This window comes from Pan troglodytes, chromosome 12, assembly GCF_028858775.2.
Source record: "Pan troglodytes isolate AG18354 chromosome 12, NHGRI_mPanTro3-v2.0_pri, whole genome shotgun sequence".
NCBI classification, from domain to species: Eukaryota; Metazoa; Chordata; class Mammalia; order Primates; family Hominidae; genus Pan; species Pan troglodytes.
This window is the reverse complement of record NC_072410.2, coordinates 113864710-113884769: the sequence shown is the minus strand read 5'-3', so window position 1 is coordinate 113884769 and position 20060 is coordinate 113864710. Positions and strand designations below refer to the sequence as shown.

General features: G+C 43.1%; 1 protein-coding gene and 1 long non-coding RNA gene across 6 annotated transcripts in view; one reads left to right on the top strand and one right to left on the bottom strand.

The window, feature by feature from the left end:
• Positions 1-11577, bottom strand: part of MBOAT2 (membrane bound O-acyltransferase domain containing 2) — a 151023-nt gene extending 139446 nt beyond the window's left edge. For 2 of the 5 annotated variants that reach the window (XR_010149637.1, XM_016946717.3), the window contains exon 1: positions 11132-11311. Coding sequence is in view for 1 of the 5 variants with exons in the window: in XM_016946717.3 (XP_016802206.1) it covers positions 11132-11206 (75 nt within the window). In the remaining 4 variants the exon portion in view is untranslated. Of the gene's footprint in view, positions 1-11131; positions 11414-11529 lie in introns of those variants that run through there. The other 3 variants (XM_063790131.1, XM_016946738.4, XM_016946721.4) reach the window with 3 other exon arrangements.
• A 122-nt stretch (positions 11578-11699) lies between these two features.
• On the top strand, positions 11700-19766 carry LOC134807950 (uncharacterized). Its single transcript, XR_010149636.1, has 3 exons — positions 11700-13133; positions 17117-17297; positions 19541-19766. It is a non-coding gene; the product is annotated as an uncharacterized LOC134807950 (long non-coding RNA).
• The last annotated feature ends 294 nt before the right edge of the window (positions 19767-20060 follow it).

Sequence of the window (20060 nt, the reverse complement as noted above, 5' to 3'; positions counted from 1 at the left end):
ATACATGTACTGAACTACTTAAATATATCTAAAATTATATGTTATGTATCACCCTGACCTTCCACTAACCCCTAAGTCTGGCGGAGAAAATCTCCAAAACCTGAAAAAGTTTCTATGAGATGATGGATTAAAATGGGAAGCTATGTCTTTGTCCAACGCCTAGACAGAAGCAAGGCATGCTGGTCAGAGCTTGGGACTTCCCAGAAGAATGTGGTCCAGGGGGCTGGCAGCTGGCTGGTCGCCTGGCTCAGCAGAGCTTTCCCCACTCCACAGGGACACGGGTTTACCTGTTCCTTTGAGCTGCTCTGGGAGGATCTGTCGATGACTCATCTGCTGCTGCCAAAAAGCCAGGCTTCCCTGGACTGGATGGATGGCTGGAGGACATGGAGGGTGGGTGAGATATCCCAAAGGAGTCTTTCTGGAGGGCCCTACTAAAGGGACACTAAAAGTGGCAGTCCTTTGTTCTCTATCAATAAAGACAATTGTGCAACTGCAGGCTTCTTTTATCTGAATCTCTTGATTAAAATGCTCATAAAGCTTCTTTTTCCAACCACACCTGACACTGTAATCATCCAGCTGAAAATAGTGGTACCTCTCACAATTATCTTCAATTCTTTTTGAATAATCCAGCCAAAATCCCCCAAAATTCTTCAGTGCTTTGCATGTCCTCAGCCTCCTTTTAAGTAACCCATTTTAAAAAGGTTTCTATCACTCACTTCTTACCTAAGAGAGACCTGCTGCGCGGTCCTTCAGTGAGCCTAACCACTAAAGGCATCGGAATGCTCAAGACTCCACAGCGGTAAGAGGCACAGACCAGCTGCAAGAGAAAGCAGCTGCAGAGTGACCAGAAGCTGATTAGGGGAGCTCAGTCTGTGGAGAAGCTTGTCGGCCAGTGAAGTGAGTGTCCACAGATTCCCTAGCCCCTAACCTGCCTTGTACCTAGCCCAGGAGGCGTGAGTGCCAATGAAAGACAGGAAAAGTGCACAGTTCCCAGGAAAAGTCCCCTGGGAACACCCAGCATGACCCCACTAGACCCACTAGACCGCATCCCTCAGAACCTGGCCTTCCTAACTTCCTCGGCAGGACCTGGCCCTCTCTACCAGGCTAAGTGCTCCAAGGAGCTGCGCTGTTTTATGTCTGAAAATCACTGCATTCAACTGCAGTACCTCCGCTGTACCCTGTGTCTTGTTCACCACCTGGCATACATGAGACACTTCACTCCTTGCAAAATGGATGACAGAGAACGCTCTCCTAGGCTCTGAAGAATGTAAAGCCTTAAACAGCATGGTGCCCTCTCCAGCCCCTGGAAAAGCACTTAAAGTCAGTAACACCCAAAACGCCAGGTTCTGACTCTGTGTGCATTGTCTCCTCAGTGCTAACCACAACTCCGTGGGGAGACACCCACTACGTGCCCTACTTTATAGATGAGGAAACTGAAGCAAATAAAAGATCAGCACCTTGCCAAGAGCACACAGCTAACAAGGACAGTCAGAAGCTGAGCCAGTCTATGCTTTCATCACACCAGCCCTGCGGACTCTAAACATGCTCCATGCCAAGAATGGTCCTAGGCAGACGGGACACAAAGATGAGTAAGTGGAGGTCCTTATTCTTAAGGAATTTAGTTTGGGAGGGAGACTTGTAAAGCAAACAAAAAAAATCAATGCTCCAGGCGTTATCAGAGTAGAATACAGTGAAAGCGGGGCATGAGGGGACTGTTCGGAGGGCCCTAACCAACAGGGCAGCCCAGGCACTCTCTCGCAACACTGCTTCCTGGAGTTGGAGGGGTACTCACATATGACAAGAAGGCAGTGGAGAGGGGCGAGGACCCCGCATGGGATCTTGCCATTAACTCCTTCCTAAGAAAGAACTGGATGACACTGGGCTTCTGCTGTACAGAAACAGGACAGGCTGGTTAGTCCAGAGCAAAGGAGAGAGGCAGATCAGGAATACCAGGGGCCTCTCTTCTCTCGGTCCTTCTCCAGAACACTGGCCTCATGACATAAATGCTGCATGGGATGCGAGACAGCTGTGTGAAGGGGTCCCAAATCATGGGTCCACCTGGAATGCCTGCAGCCTGAGGCAGAAGAATTACAAATACTTAGGGCATGTAGGTGTAGCATGCACGAACATATCATGCACGCAAGATACCCAAAAAGGGAGGAAAGGATGGGGCAAATCTTAAAACGCTTCATCAAGGAGGCATAGGCTTTAGCTGACTATTGAAAAATACGGATCTGCCAAGCCAAAAAGTGTAGCAGGGATTTCAAGAGGAAACAGCTTAATCAAAGGCAAGGAGTTAAAAGAGAGAAAATGTATTGAGGAGCATTTTAAGTAATTGAGTATGCAAGTACTTTAAGCAGCAGAAAGCCAGGATTTAAATTCCAGCTCGCCACTTCTGCATACGTTGCTCTAAGCAATTTACTCGGCATGTGTGGAAAGAGTGTGAGAGTTTGTCAGGGGTCGGGGGTTGAATAAGCCATCCTTCTGAGGGTCCAAGCCTACCCCATCAGACAGAGACTTTCAAAGGTAAGCTCACAGTAAGAACAGAACTGCCACATAATCCGGCAATCTCACTACTGGTTGCAGTGAGCCAAGATTGAGCCACTGCACTCCAGCCTATCTCAATCAATCAATCAATACAATTTTTAAAGGAGGGAAAAAAGAATCACATGGAGCAGGCTCTCTCACAGAGTAGGCCAAAAGGGACACTTGGCCCAGGCCTCCCATTCCGGAAGGACCCCAAATGTAGACGTTCAACATTTTCTACATACGAGACTATACATACAGTCACCAGAGATGCAGTGACAGGACTGAAGGGAGATGTGTACACCATCCAACTTTAATATTGTCTTGTTTCAGGGCCAAATTGCCTAGAGTAGAGTACACGGTGAATTTTATTTTTCCCTTGTGACTATATTGTCAATAGCACAATTACACTGCCTTATGTTTTGGCGAGTACATGTTAATGTGTTAAATATAAACATTTTTTAAAAATACATTCTTTTTTTTTTTTTTGAGACGGAGTCTTGCTCTGTCACCCAGGCTGGAGTGTAGTGGCACGATCTTGGCTCACTGCAAGCTCTGCCTCCCGGGTTCACGCCATTCTCCTGCCTCAGCCTCCCAAGTAGCTGGGACCACAGGCACCCGCCACCATGCCCGGCTAATTTTTTGTAGTTTTAGTAGAGACGGGGGTTTCACCGTGTTAGCCAGGATGGTCTCGATCTCCTGACCTTGTGATCCGCCCGCCTCGGCCTCCCAAAGTGCTGGGATTACAGGCGTGAGCCACCGCGCCCGGCCTACATTCCATTTTAATAAACTTTTAATAATATGAGCAGCCTAAAAACTTTGGCCCAAGTCTGTTATCTGTGATGGTGGTGGGAGGTGGGGGGAAGCAGGAGCCCTGTCAAAAATGCAGACTCCCTGGCCCTCACTGGGTATACCCTGAGTAGAGCCTGGGAATGTACACTTTTAATAACGATCCAAAGTGATTTTTGACACAAGTGGTCTCAGAGCCACACTTTAAAAATGCACCGCAATGGCTCGGCAGCGTGGAAGCTGTTAAGAGTTTTAAGCAAGGAAGTAACTGATGAGTGCTGCATGTCTCAACATTTGCCACTGGATTTGGTTCTGAGTATCAGAGACGGAAGCCTGATTATAATGGTTTTAAAAGTGAACTGGAATTAGGAAATCAACTATTCTTTCAAAATGTATGACTGAGAAGAAAGAGACAAAATAAGAATGTGCATAAAGGAGTCTGACAACAGGTTTTTTATTTGTATTCATCGGGTAGAGAAGTAAGTCATACTGAAGCAACCCTAACGTCCTGGATTGTATTTAAATGCCCCTCCAGATCCACTCTCCTCTCTATTCTGTGCCCCCAAAGCACCAACTTGTCCTCTGAAGTAGACCCCAGCAGGAGATGAGAGGATGGGGGAAGCGAGAGGCAGGGGCATGCTCTCCTGGCCGCAGCCCTCACTCAGGTTCGCTGTAGGCTGGCTGCATCCTTCAACTGGAGGCCATAGCTCTTCCTCCCCTGCTGTGAAGCAGCCCCTGCTCCACAGCCACTATCTTGGGGTTCTGCTCCTTCCTTCCCCCTTGACCCTCCACATCTAGTGCAGCTGGCTCGGGAACTTCGCTATTCCTTGCTGATTTCCCAAGACCTGCCCACATCTTTGTAAACAGCTCTTTAAGTTACCTGGTTGCCTTAGTTACCTACTTCAATCTGTATCTCTTAGCAGAACCCTGAATGATACATATAACATTAAGCAGAATGTAAATGCCAGAACAATGCCAAATCCAAAATACTCTCGTGGCTCAAATAAGGAAGCAGTCACATCAGATGGGATTCAGAAAAAGATTCGTGTGCAAGGTGCAGTGGATACAGGAAGGACGGTTAGGATTGGGAAGCCATGGTAGAAGAGGCACATCACCAGTGCCTGTTCTGATCTCCTGAATCCTGAGCCTACCTTTCCACCCATCAGCTGCCCCAGTTGCCACACACTACATACTGAGAAAAGCCTGCTTCAATCACCCATAGCACACATAAAAATCATTAAAAGACCACTCTGCTGAGGGTCATATTTATGGCTGCTTTTATTTTAAAGGAATCTTACCAAGTGCTATCATTGTAGAGTCCCACCTGTTAAACCAATTGGAGCCAAAAGCGGAGTGTGAGTTGTTTTTATTTCCCTGGAAAGTTGGCCCTGATGGACCCAATAAACAGAGTTGAAGGAGATGAAGGCTGTTTGTACCTACAGAGGCAGTAACAACATAGGAAGCATTTTTAAAGCAGGGAGACAAAGAGCTCTTGAAGCAGTGAGGAAGCAGAAAAACCACTTTTGACTCCAAATTCAAAACTAGATTTTAATCCTAGTTTAATCACTGTATGGGCATACGACCGAACCCAAGCCTTGTATTTCCCTTCCTAAAAAGCAAGTCCTAAAGATTAAAAATGAAATACATATGAACAGATGTTAACGTCTCAAAATAAAAACATAAATTCCAGAAATTTGATAATTTGTAAAGAGGAAGGAACTGTGCATCAAACATCTACTAGAGGCCTGGCATTTTACAAAGATTATGGTTTCAATCTTCACAATAACCTACAAATAGGTACTACTACTTATTATTATCCTTATTTTACAGATAAGGAAACCACCGCTTAAAGAAAAATTTAGTGTTTTGCCAAAGAGCACAAGGCTGGCAGAGTCTGGCTGCCAACCTAATCATGCCATTTCCACTACACCACTGCCCTACTACTTCCTCTTAATGAAGGACATGGAATACAGGGAAACCTACATTAGCTGCAATTGTCAGGGCTCGTGGTATTTTGCTTAGCTGCTCTGAATTAAACAGAGAGGCAGTTTCAACTCTCTTTACTATTGAAAACATCTTCAAAATTTAGTAGTTCACTTTCCTCCTCTAAGTTTTTATTTATTTTCTCTCCAACTTGGTCCAAAAAGAATTTGGGCAGCTTTATCAGTTAATAAGACAAACAGAGAGTCATGGAATTTTAAAACTAAGCCCAACACACATAGAGGAGGAAACCCATTCATGTATAGTAACATATCTAAAACTGTTAACTGACAGGAGCTAAAACACAGATTCAAGATTCTCAGTCCCATATGCCTTCCTGATGAAAAGGAATCGTTCACAGCAGACTGTCCGGGTTTTCAGTGTTCTCATGATGAAGACTAATGCTCATTATGAGTGTAAAAGTAGACAGGAGAGAGAAATGAGTTAAATATTTATGTTCTAAACCTAGAGCATTCAAATGGCAAGTTGAAAATAAATCTTTGATCTGCTTGTTTTGTTGCCATTCACCTTCTCTTCCTAAAAGTCATACTCTTAAGAAGGCTCAATACTGAGAACTTCACCTGTTTCTTCATCTATAAAATGGAATTCATCATAGTACAGACCTGCAGGAAGATTAAGGAAGTGAATGTTTTCAACTACTCTTTTCCCTAACATCAACTTCACTTCACTGGTTATCTGCACGGTGCAGGGAAAGAGCGGGGGGCGGGGGTTGGGAATATATAGAAAAGATCAGTCAATGAACTGTCCAAAAAGGAAACAAAGATCTCGTAAGTCCACAATGCTTTCTCTCCCTTACACATCACCATTTTCTCTGTGTCAACCACAACCCCTAGTCCTTCAGTGTCGACTTCAGGGACCTTCAGTTGCTCTCCTCCTTTCCCTCCAAAAATATGATCTAAAACAATGATCTACCAAAAATATTTGCCACATATTATTAAGACCATAAACTAAACCTGACCTTTTTTATTCAAATGATAAATACCATACGTGCACGCACACACACACCCGTGAAGCTAAATACTTCAGGTCTTGAACTTTATCTGACTTCACCAGGTGTTGTGAGGATTTGATTAAATAATATAATCTGTGTGAAACAGCTTTGAAAACTGTATTAAGTGTTAGACATTATAATTATTATCTGACTTTGCAGGATCAGTAACATATAACCGTTCCTCCTTCCCCTTCCCCGTCCAAACCTTTCAAAAGATCCTGAGTCTCCATCTTGCCCCTCTCCCTGCCCGGAATTCAGCATATTATCTGTAAAACAATGAATGACCCCTGTCCCTAAACATGGCTGTTCAATGACTTTATACAGGCCAGCTTCATCCCTAACTGGCCTTCTGCCAAGTATGCCATCCTGGATATCATCACATCACTAGGGAACTTTACTCTAGTTTCATAGCAGTAATTACAGCATCATGAGAAATAAGGACAGAAAATGGTTAAAAAGGCAAGAAAGAGATGGGAGGGAGGGAGGAAGAGGGAAAAGGCTGGATAGCAACCTCAGTTTGGTAACCGGGAGTTAGGCAAATCGAATGTAACAGCATACAGGATATGTTAAGATTGAAAAATAAAAACACTCTAAAAAATAGGTTGATCTGGGACATTTAATTATTTTGTTTCATTTTGGTGCTCGCTTTCGAGTCTTAAAAATCCAGCACATCAGCAACTATTAATAATAAAGAACACAGATACCTTCAGTGATTCCTGATGTTGTCTAAACAGCACACTTGGGCCTTTTCTTGGCACAGCTCTTTCTCAGTCCATTTCCCTCCTCAAAACCCACTCTCCATACCTTCCTTTAATCATAACCACCTACTAAACATTACCCTAGAAATAAAGTCATCTGGAAAACAAGGCCTAGAAAGGCAAACATCAGATGCCGATACTTCCTATCTTAAAGCATCATGTAACTTCACTTGATAATAGATTCTACATTTTTATTAAAATTTAAGGCCTATTGAACAAATACTACGGCTACCTAAATTCCAATACCTCTGGAATTCTCAGTAAAAATTAAACAACCCAGGAGTCTAAGGCAAAGTATTTTGCTTCTTTTCCTTCCCTGGCCTCAGCCTAAGCACAAAACACTTCCTCCTTTCTGCTACCTTGCCCTGCAAGGTGCATTCTTACATTCCATGCAGACCCATAATTTCTATCATCTCATAAATTCCACACTTACCTAGTAAAAAGTTAATTGTTTTTCTTACACTAAAGTCCTTTTCTTCCTCGGACATCAAACAACTGCTTTTATAATTTCCCAATTTTTCAAAACATTGTTAATTAGCACATACCAAATTAACATACTAACAAGTTATATTTTTACACTTTTCATTTCCTGATTTGTCTTTTTCCTGTTGAATCACACTATGTGATTACAACAAATTCATAAGATTTCTCTCAACTTGGAATAAATGATTTACATTATAAAAATTTTTATTTTGCTCAATTTTAAAATAATGGATAAATGACTTTAGTCATCCAATTTTACAAAATTGAGTTTTTAGTTATTCCAACAGTTTCATCAACAAGAAAGTCAACTCTAAGGTGCTTCAAAGAACAGCTTATTATCACTATGAAAAGTTAAGGCTTGTGTGGTATTAATCCAATATTTTAAAGCCTTGCTCAAAGAGAAAACAACTCAAACTACAGTCATGTGTCACTTAATGATGGGGCTATGTTCTGAAAAATGCATCATTAGGCAATTTTGTTGCTGTGTGGACACCATAGTGTACTTACACAAACCTAGATGGCATAGTCTGCTACACACCTAGACCAGATGGTACAGCCTATTGCTCCTAGGCTACAAACCTATACAGCAGCATACTGTACTGAATACTGTAGTAAGTAACACAATATTAAGTGTGTATGTATCTAAACATAAAAAAGGTACAGTAAAAACACAGCATAAAAGATTTAAAATGGTACATCTGTATGGGTCACTCACCATGAAGGGAGCCTACAGGACTAGAAGTCGCTCTGGGTGAGTGACCAGGGTGTGAATGCAAAGGTCCAGGACTTTACCATACACCACTGTAGACTTCATAAATACTCTACATTTACGCTACACTGAATTTATAAAATATATTTTCCTTTCTTCAATAATAAATTAACCTTGGCTTACTGTAACTTTTTTACTTTATTAAGTTTTTAATTCTTTTATAATAACAGCGTAAAACATACTGTACAGTTGTATAAAAATATTCTTCCTTTATATCCTTATTCTATCGGCTTTTTTCTATTAAAATTTTTTTAATTTAAAAAACGATTAAAAACTAAGACACAAACACACACACTAGCCTAGGCCCACACAGGGTCAGGATCATTAACATCACTGTCTTCCACCTCCACAGCCTGTCCCACTGAAAGGTCTTCAGGGGCAATAACATGCATGGAGCTGTCATGTCCTACAATAACAATGCCTTCTGGAATATTTCCTGAAGGCCCTGCCTCAGGCTGTTCCACAGTTAATTTTTTTTTTAAATAAATAGGAGTATAAAACAACAATAAAAAGTATAGTAAATACATAAACCAGTGATGCACTTAGGATTCTCAAATATTACGTACTGTACCTAATTGTGTAGTATACACAATGTGCTAGACTTTTATAGGACTGGCAGCACAGTAGGTTTGTTTGGACTGGCAGCACATTAGGTTTGTTTACACTGGCATCACCACAAACACATGAGTAATGCGTGGTGCTACGACATGACAATGACTACAGCTTTACTAGGCAATAGGAATTGCTCAGCTCCATCATAATCTTACGAGACCACCATCAGATATGTGGTCTGATGACCAAAATGTCACTATGCAGTGCACGACTGTGCTATACAAAGTCAGGGCTACACATGGCTGTACAAATTTAGAGTAGTCCCAAGGTACCAGCTTAAGACCTTTAGCTAATAAAGAAGGATGTCAAAAATTTTAAGTCCTGTCACTTTCCCTTGATTCTCCTGCTTACTTCAGTACTGAAAAGAACTTTCTCTGGATGCTTAAATGCGTTCATTAATAGCAAATCACTTTAAAAAGTTATAAGCATTATATAAATGAATAGGTATTATTAGCATAGTCAAGAAAATATTGCAGCATAGCAGGGATGGGTAGGGCTATGGCAGACATGGAGCGGGAGGGAAAGAAAGATGGGGGAGAGAAAAAGAGAACGTGAACATGTGCCCATCTCTCTGAAAGAAATGTAAATATATAAACCTATCTCCCTTGCTCCTCATCAGCAAAGAACTTTTCAACAGACACCCACCCTGCATTTGCTGATATACTGGAAGTAGCCTATTTAAGGCAGGAGTGTGATATGCTAAAAGGTCATACACTGCACACCAGTGTAGAAATGTCAGCAAGAATCCTCCGCGGGGCCGGGAGGATGAAAAACCCTAAATTCTGGTCAATTTATTAATAAAGAGAGAAGAATATTTTCTTCGAATACACGATTAATTTCACTACCATACTTTATTAGCAAGACACACATTAGAACTCTTGTTCAAGATAGGTGGGGGATAGGTACTTTACTATTAACCAGAAGTTATGACCGCGATGTGGAATTTCAACAGAAGCCACAATTGTTTAACACTCCTTCGACATACTTAAGGCGATTTTATTTAAAACAGTAAAGCACAAAGCAGCTAGTATCCTAATGTCAGGTTTCCAGCTTGCTGCTATGGAAAGCCGTCTGGACAAGAAGGAATCCCGTATTAAAGTGAAATCCCTGAAGACTAAATGACAGCAGCACCTTCAAGTTCAAGACAGTGAACCAGTATCCCGTGTGAAGTCCAAACACTTCCAGGTTAAGTACACTTGAAATAATTGTAAGCAAAATTTCCAAAGTTAACTACCTTTAGCCTGGGGCTAGAGCAATCACCTAACTATACACCCCCGCCCCCCACCCCCCGCCTCATTAACAACTTCCCTAAATCTCACTGTCACAACAAAATACTTCCAAACTTTCTTTTCTCAGTAAAAATGGCGCTGCTTTTCCCATCACAATGCTGTTTATTTCTCAGTAATCCTTAGGCCCTTTAAACCATCAAACTCGATTGGCCTCATTTAAATACCACCCTTCCCTAGACACTGTCAAGAGCTTTTCTGAGGGCTGGGCAAGGAGGTAAAGTGGCTGCATCAATCTACAAGGTTGCCACTTTGTCAGCTAGAATCCTGGGATTAACTCCGACTTTTCTTCATAACCTGTCTGCCTTCCCCCAAACTGTTGCCTCTGTCTCTCTTAAGCCACAATCCAACGCAAACTGTCCCCAAAGTGCAGTAGCGCTTAAGCCTCTCCGGGCCCCTAGCACCCATCGACGCCGTCTCTAAGGCACCCAGCACACCCAGACCCATGCATCAGCCTCTCCGGGGGTCGCTCAGAGGCGCGCGCGGGGCAGGCAGCACCACGCCAGGCTCCCCAAAGCGCAGCCTTCCGCACCCTTTCTACAACCCGGTCCATGCGCACCGGGGGCTGCTCCGGGACCCGACCACCGGATCCGAGCGCCGCTGCCGCGAAGGGCAGAGACCGCATGCACACCCGCACGCCCATACGACCACTCTCCCCGGGGGCTGTCGCCGGCAACAACGCCCGGCCCACCCCCGCTCGGCCCGGGGATGGGGGGCTGCGGGCGCACCCAGGAGGGAGGGGGCTCTGGGACAATAACCGGCTTGTTGCTCCCTCCCTTCCAGGGAGCGGCGGGTAGGTGGGCACCGGGCGCCCGGCCCCAGCCCCCACCCTCCTCCCGGGCCCCCGGTCGGGTGGCACCGCGGCGGGGAGGGGCGGCGAGGGCGCGACGCCCGGCGCCAGGGCGCCTCGGGGTACCTGGTCGATGGGCAGCTGCACGGCGTTGCTGAGGGGCTGCAGCAGGGTGGAGCCCGTGGTGCTGGTGGTGGCCATGGCCGGGCCTCGGCGCTCCGGCCGCCCGCGCCGCTCGCCCGCTCGCGCTGTGCCGGGCGACGACGAGGATGGGGATGCAGCGGCGCGCCCGCCCCTGGGCCGCCCGCGGTCGGAGCGCTGCGCGGGGAAGGCCGGGGAGGGGCCGGGGGCGGTGCCCGGCTCGCACCTCCCCCTCCGCCGCCACCTCCTCCCGCGCCCGCCGCCCCCGACCGCCCTGCACAGGCGCGGCCCGTCCTGCCGTCGCCCCCGTCGTCCCCGCCCCGGCGCCCCAGCCGCATCCCCCGCCCCCGACTTCCAGCAGCTTCCAGCGGCCCCCTCCCCACCTCGCGCGCTCTCGCTCCAGACAGCTGCGCGACCCAATCGCGGCGCGACGCCCTGACGCCCGCAGCCAATCAGAGAGCTTCGGCCGCGCCACGCCCCTCCCCCGTGCCGAGGACCCGGGCGAGGGCGCCGAGGCGCGGCCCGGGCCGTCGCCGGAGAACGGCTGGCGGGCGTCGTGGGGCGCGCTCCTCGGGTGGGAGCATGAAAGAGCGTCTTTGCCCCTCACTCCTCGGTTTCTCCTCCCTGGAATGTCGCGGCCCCCCACCCCTCTCTAGGAGAGACGGCAGACAACAAAGGGGCCCGGGGTGGCGGCCAGAGGGACGATGTGAGGGACGCCGCCGAGCCAGCGCCAGGGGAAGTTGGGGACGAAGGTGGGGGCTGGGAGGACGACAAACCAAAACAGCGACCTGGCTGAGAAGCCCCTTTGTCTGGGAGACAGCCGGGCGAAAGCCCAAAGCTGAGAGCAGCCCCGGGGTCTGACGCTTTCGTCACCCTGCAGCCGCACCCGGGCCTTTGGGTGGTGACAGCTGGGCCTGGGTTCGACGCCCGCGGGCGCAGGGAGACCGGCTCCCCTTTGCTGTGTGAAAGTTTAGTTCTTTGTAGCCAGCCGCCCTCGTTGAAGGCCCCACCGTCTTCCTGAGGAAGTTTCTAAGCATCCCTTCACCCCTTGAGCGCAGTCACCCCCAGACTGTTGAAGTCCGCCAGGTTTACATACCCTGGCGGGTCACGTGTATATATAATCCCCCCAACTTCGTGAAAGTAAGCCATTTGAGTTCCTTTAAAATGCAAACGTCAACTTCTGTTCAGAAGACTTTAAAAGAGGAGAAATGCCACAGCAGTTATGAGGACAAATCAAGACTCAAGGATTTGGCAGTTTAACTTTGGTAGAAATAACTAATGTTTACTGAGAGTTTAACCACAGCTTTAATACTTTTGGTATTTAATCCTCACAATAACCGTGTGAAATAGATACTTTTACACACCCTCCTTCAAGGAAGTTGAGTCACAGAAAAGGTAACTTGCCCAGGGGCACACAGCTGATAAGTAGATTGGAATCCAAGTAAATCTACATTTAGAGCCGACCTTATCACTAGGCCTTCATCTCTCTCACACTTAACACCCATTCCAGAAACTCCCGTCAGCTATCAGTTATACCACTGGGTTGATGACTAGCTTAGAGTCTTGAATAAGAAGGCAGCACAGATAAAAATACACCTGCCTTAGTAATCAGTCTGTGGGCTTACGTTTGTCTCTCTGAAAAGGAGGCAGTGGAACTCATCAATGCAATCCCTTCTTGCCTAGAATCCTTTCACTGGTCGACTCAATCCTAGTTTGGTGGATTCTCAGCTGAAATGGAATAGAGGAGAAAAGGAAGAGTAAAAAAAACAGGACCTTCATTCCCCCGGGGGAGTGTTCCAGTGGGATTTGTAATCAGAGAGCTGCTTATTACAGTATATTAATCCAAAAATCCAGACCTATTAATATTATATTAGAAAGAAACTATTTTTTTTCCTTTTCTTCACTTTAGAAAAGTAGAGGAAGCGCACAGGTGGCTGAGCATACAAACTGAAGAAAAAATTGAAATGCCATTTTAAAAACTTGAAAGGTGGGTGTTGGGAACATATTGCAACCTAAAGTAAGCAGCATGGAGATACAATCTCAGAGCTAGAACAAATAATGTCTGCAGAAAGGAGTTTCCTTAAGCTAAATTTTTATTTTAGTCAGACATGACAGAACATAATCTGTATTTGGGGTAACTACATGAAATTATTTAATATCTAGAATGGTTGAGCGCTGTGGCTCATGCCTGTAATCCCAGCACTTTGGGAGGCTGAGGCAGGGGGATCACTTGAGCCCAGGAGTTCCAGACCAGCCTGGCAACATGGTGAAACCCCATCTCTACAAAAAGTACAAAAATTAGTTGGGTATGGTGGCACCTATAGGCCCAGGTACTCAGAAGGCTGAGGTGGAAGGATGGCCTGAGCCCAGGGAGGTTGAGGCTGCAATGAGCTGTGATCGCACCACTGCACCCCAGCCTGGATGACAGAGTGAGACCCTGTCTCAAAAAAATAAATAGGCCAGGCATGGTGGCTCACGCCTGTAATCCCAGCACTTCTGGGAGGCCAAGTTTGGTGGATCACTTGAGATCAGGAGTTCCAGACCAGCCAACATGGTGAAACCCCGTCTCTACTAAAAATACAAAAAAAATTAGCCGGGCATGGTGGCAGGCACCTGTAGTCCCAGCTACTCAGGAGGCTGAGGCTGGAGAATTGCTTGAACCCAGAAGGAGGAGGTTGCAGTGAGCCGTGATCACACCACTGCACTCCAGCCTGGGTGACAGAGTGAGACTTTGTCTCAAAAAATATAAAGAAATAAATTTTATAGAGAGAGAGAGAGAGGGAGAGAGAATAGGGAAGATTTTAGCCATCTGGGAAAATTTTGCTGTGTCAGAGTTACAAAACTATAGGTAAAATATAGTATAGTAGTAATAATAGCTTAGATTTTTGAATCAAACACCTAGTCTCTTCCATTTATTAGCAGCAAGATATTGGGCAAGTTATTTAACCTTTCTAAGTTTCCATTTCCTCATGTAAAAATGAGCGTAATAATGGCACCAACTCCATAGTTTATGAGGTTATAAAGGTGTACTTATATGAAGAGCTCAGAACAGTGCTTGGTGCATGATAAAACTTAAGAAAGATTATATTAGAGTTCTCCAGAGAAACACAACCAATAGGAGATAGATATGGTTTTGCTTCTCTGGAGAACTCTAGATAGAATAGATAGATAGATAGATGATAGATAGATAGATAGATAGATAGATAGATAGATAATAAATAGATATGGAAACAGATAGAAGTTTATTATGAGAGATTGGGTTGAGATTATGAAGGCTGGGAAGTCCCACGATCATCTGCCATCTGTAAGCTAAAGGCCGAGGAAAGCCAGTAGTGTAGGCCCAGTCCAAGCCCAAAGGCCTGAGAAACACAGGAGCCAACAGTGTAGTTACAGTTTATGTCCAAAAGCCTGAGAACAAGGAGCAATGATATCCGAGGGCAGGAGATGATGGATGTCCCTGTTCAGAGTGAATTCACCCTTCCTCCACCTTTTTGTTCTATTTGGGCCCTCAGCAGATGTGATGACGCCAGGGTACGTGGGTGAGAAAATCTTTACTCAATGTACCAATTCGAATGCTGATCTCTGCAGGAAACATGCTCAAATACACATTGAGAAATAATGTTTCAATAGCTCTATCTGGGCACCTTTTAGCCCAGTCAAGCTGACACATAATATTAATCCAAGAAATTTAGTATAATTCTGAAAATGGAAACCATTTGTTTCGTATTAAATATACTACCTCTTTATGTTTTTAATGAAGAATTGAAGCTGGCATTTTAAGCTGATAACTCATTGATGGTAGCATAAACTGTGTGCAGGCCGTACAATTAGCCTGACCAGTATCTGCTAATTATACCAGAAGCTCTTCAGTGGAGACAAAAGAGAAAAGAATTAAACTAATTGTATATAATGCCTCACTGCCTTACCTTGGGTAACATCCATCCTATAAAGAGCAATTCTTGTGTTAAAACACTTATTGACCACTTACTATGTTCAAGGAACTATGTGGGGTGATGTAAAGGATAAATGATGCCTATAATCAAAAGAAGAAAACAGTCGTATTCACAAATTCACATGTTACAAGAAAAGTATCAAGGAAGTTTCTTTTTTTAATGTTAAAATCAAAGGAATATGTCTGTAAGAAAGAAGCTTAGCTTGAAGTTAAAAGACCTGAATTTTAACCCTAACTTTTCCACCAGATAGCTGTGAACTTTAGAAATTGGCTTAACTTCTCTGTGCCTTAAGTTTCCCATTGTTAAATATGAATAATGGTAACTGTTCATCCTACCTCATAGGAGTGTTGTGACTATGAGCATGAACTTAATCATAGACTCAATTATTTTTAAAGTTACTAGTGCTATTAGTCTGAGAAATAATAACTAGTAGTAAAGGGATTTCAATATAGCAGCCACATTGTTAACAAGAGTTACTTAGACAAAGGCACAGGAGCACCAGGCAGCATCCACGTGTGGTAAGATGGCAGTGCGGCAGTGCTCTTGTCCTGGGTTCATTGCCCTCGCCTCCTAAAATCGCTGTGATCATTAAAGATTGCTAAAATGAGATTTTTCCTTCCCAACTTATTTTTAACATTGAAGAAACCACTGGGAAGAAATGAATAATCTGCCAAGCTGCTTTTGTTTTGTAAAAATAGTATGTGCCATGAAATTCCATCTCTCAGGCAATTATTTTGCCTATTCTATGTTCCTATACCCTGGAATGATTTTGATTGATGAAGAACATTGAACCATACACATGATAACAACCCAAGTTAACTAGAGGAGCATCTTTAAGCACTTGCAAGCTAACCTTAGCCTGAGACTAGAAAATGGAACGAGAATGTCACCCTTTAAGACCTAACATGGTTCAATTAGGAAATCACAAAGTGGGCTGAACAAGAGGTAGCAAACACAGTAGGAGAAGTCCTGGCTCCACTGTATTCTGGCTCCACCACGGACGTGGACTGTACCAGCAAACAAATCACTCATCTTCAATTTCATTGGGAACATGTTAAGAGATTTGTTAAATAAATGATTTCAATTGTCACCTCTTCCTCTAAAATTAAATGATTCCCAAGAATTTTTGGGACTTTCTCTGTCTCTGTGAGACCACAGTCTAGGTTTAAATTAGGCTAAAAGATGCAAATGAAACTAATTATTACTCATCAGTTTGGGAATAGCACTGCTTTCTAATTATTCCACAGGTTCCAGGACTACCTCAAATGTATTATGTCTCTAATCAATCTTTCTCCTTAAAAATGCCTATTATTTCTCAGTGGCCTGCAAAGATTTCTGTTTTATATCTGCGCATCTTGGGAAACATTTTATTTTCCTCATAGATTTATTTGGCATTTTTATCTTTATATGATTGAGTCAAATCTCAATACAAAGAACACCCCTTTCATGCTTATTTATTACAACATGAGCATGCAGCCTCCAACCCCTGATTCCTAGGTACAGAAAAATAAAGTTCAAGCTTTTTCATGCTTTTGCATATCTGCATAATAGTTTTTGTGTCCAAATTATGAAACACCTTAAATATAAATTGCTGTAGCCTCCCCAGTGTTCATCATAATCACCGTCACCACTAGCAGCATTTATTGCATCTGCTGGGGTCACTGCACTGGGGAAGAAGGCCTCATTTTCTCAGTTCGCCTAATATTCCAGGTTCTTTCTGTTTATCTATAATTGTAAGAAGAGTTGCCCTTCTGATACATGTTGACATATCACTGTTCTGCTAAACAGTGTAGTCTGGCTACTAGGGGAGGAGTTACACCCACCCTCTTCTGCTGCCAGCTCTGTGACAAAGAGGAAGCTGTAAGTTATTCTCCAGCATGCTGAAGAGTTTTGTGTAGTCCCCAGCAGCCTATCACTTTCAGCAGAATTCCCTCTTTAGAAGTAAATGTGTCAAACTGCATATTTTGTTATGGGTATTTTATGCCTAAACCCTTCCTCCCTTATTGTCATTTTATAGATGCTGGGTTTTGGTCCACAGATTACAATACCAGTGTCCTAACTAATGTCAGAGTTCTAGCCAGTGAAAAATTAGAAATGAGAGTCATCTCTTCCCATCATGTCTGGGGTTACCACATCTAACCTGGTTCTCTTGCCAAAGAACTTGCTCTCCAGGATGGATTACTCTGGATAAACATGAGGTACCTGCTAAGGAATGGCCTTATAATCAGATGATAGTCTGGTTTCGAGCTCATCAAATTATCTTTTAATTTATTTTCCATTTGAAATCAAATAGTTATTCCCTCTTATTTACATTCTCATCTAGGCCTAAAATACTGTTTATCACAAGACAGTTGTTATTAAAACCACAAAACATTAAGTTTAAAGGAAAACCTATCATGAAAGAGATATTGTTCCCAAGGAAGCTTAAACCAATTCATTATTAAATTTACAAATAATGGGTTGCCACTTCCAAAGTGAAGATGTAGATCAGGTGGAAATAACACGAAAGGAGGGTCCTTTATTAGATACTTCATCTGAAGTTTTGTCCTTAACTTTGTTGAGGCATCAGGTGGGGAGGGTTACATTAATAGAAAGCAATAGATAAAGAAATTGGGCACTGGAATGAGACTGCCTTAAGTTTGAGGTCTTCTTATTTGATTTGGGGAAAGTTACTTAACCTCCTTGGGCCTCAATCTTGTCATCTATAAAAAGGGAGTAATAATGATTTGTTGTGGTGTTCAAATAACTTAATACACTTAATGCTTGTCACATTGTAAGTGCTCAATAAATATTAGCCATCATCACCTTCATCAGCAGCAGCAGCACCTTCATCATCATCATCATCACCATTATGTCTTACAGCATATGGTTACATTTATCATCATAGGTACCATATGCTAGATAGAAGGGTAGATTAAAAACAAGTTGTTACATGAGCACAGGGAGGGGAACAACACACACTGGAGCCTGTCAGGGGTTGGGGGACGGGTAGGGGGAGCATCAGGATAAATAGCTAATGCATGCTGGCCTTAATACCTAGGTGATGTGTTGGTAGGTGCAGCAAACCACCATGGCACACATTTAGCTATGTAACAAACCTGCATGTCCTGCACATGTATCCCAGAACCTAAAACAAAATGTAACAAACAAACAAAAACGTAAGTCGTTGCTTTAGTCAGCTTATTCCTCCAGATGGAGGGGGGAAAACACTGAGGGCTAAAATTTAGGGTAGAAAGAGTACGTTAAGTGATTTCATAAATTCCTGGCCTACCTCACCTGAAAGCATTAACAGAGGTTTGCACTTACGGAGATAAATTGGGCGACAACTAGTTTTGAACTTTTTCTTCTTAAATGCTGGAATATACTGTGGTTAGATATTTTGCTCTTAACTGTTAGTATCTATTCTGAACCTTTACAACCTACACAGTAGGAAAGGGATTTTAAAAGGACAAACTAACTCATATAAAGATTTCATGGATAAGAACTAAGCAAATGAATGCATAATTTATAGTTTGGAGTACCATATTACTTTGTGGCACATTTAAAATTGTTACTCTGATTGATTATTTTGAAAATTCCAGGCACCATTAGATTTCATCCTTCTGCACAGTATTTCTCTAAATACCATCTCTGAATCCACAAATATTTATCTTTTTTTGGTTAGCATCCAGCTGGTAACCAGTAAAATGATCCTACATTATTCTAGGACAGGAGCCAGGAACTTGGTCTTATTGCATAAAGCTACTCTATTCCTCTTTGTGTGAAATATATTCCACTACTGGTCCCTAGATACTTATTTAAGAGAGCACTTAAAATCGCTCCCTTTGGAGTTGCCTGAGTGTCATTGAGAAATAAATCAAAAGACAAAATCAACTCAAGTATGTCTGATACAACTCAACAAGGCAGTGTATCTCAGTGGGGTCCCAAGATCATCTTTGTTAGAATCACTCAGTATGCTTATTTAAAATCCAGATTTCTGGGCAAGTCAACACATAAATAATCAGAATTTTCTATGTCAGAGCCTTAGAATCTGCATTTTATTAGTGTTTACGGGTAATTCCTAAGTACCCACTGAAGTTTAAGAACTATTGCCCCGGGCCCTTAATATATCGTATTCTATTAAGAACTTCATTATAATTAAGCAAATACAAAAATAATTCGTATATGCTGATTCATATGCCATAATAAATAATTTAACTAGGTTTTATTGTGTCTTTCCAATTTACAAATAATCCACAATCCTTTCTCTATGTTAAAATGTTAATTAAATTCACTAACAATACATCAGTACTAATAACTATGACAACTAACATTACTAGATCCATTTTATAATGTAAATAAAATAAAAATCAAATGTCCAGGGTTCTTATTGATTATGTGTAATAAAGATATAAATATTCTTGTATATTTCTGAGTAGCTATGATTTCTTACAAATTTCAGAAACCTGCCAGCTTTGAGATCCTGCGTTTGAGAGCCAGCATTGGCTGGATACACCATGCAAGTGATAGAGCATTTGGACCAGGAAGAGAATTTGGAAGTAAAGGGAATTCATGTAGCACAGTGTTCAGTTTTAAGAGCTTCATCTAGGTGAAGACTCATAAGTAATATACATATGGTATAGCCAAGGTCTTTTATGAAGGAAAAGTAACCACAGACAAAAATTGTCAAAGAAGAAAATGAAAAAAGAAGCAATTAAGAAGTTTTAGAACAGGGCTGGCATTTTTCTCTTGTTTTTATTGTTTGGATTTCACTTTATTTGTATTAAACAATTTTAAGAGGCAAATAGCACTATAAGATTTTAACAAAAAAAGAGAAGTCCCTGTTCTATCTTTTCTCACTCCTAAATTTTGCTTCCTATAGTTAACACTTTCAACTCTTTTTTTTTTTCTCTTTTTTGAGACAGAGTCTTACTCTGTCACCCAGGCTGGAGAACAGTGGTGCGATCTTGGCACACTGCAAC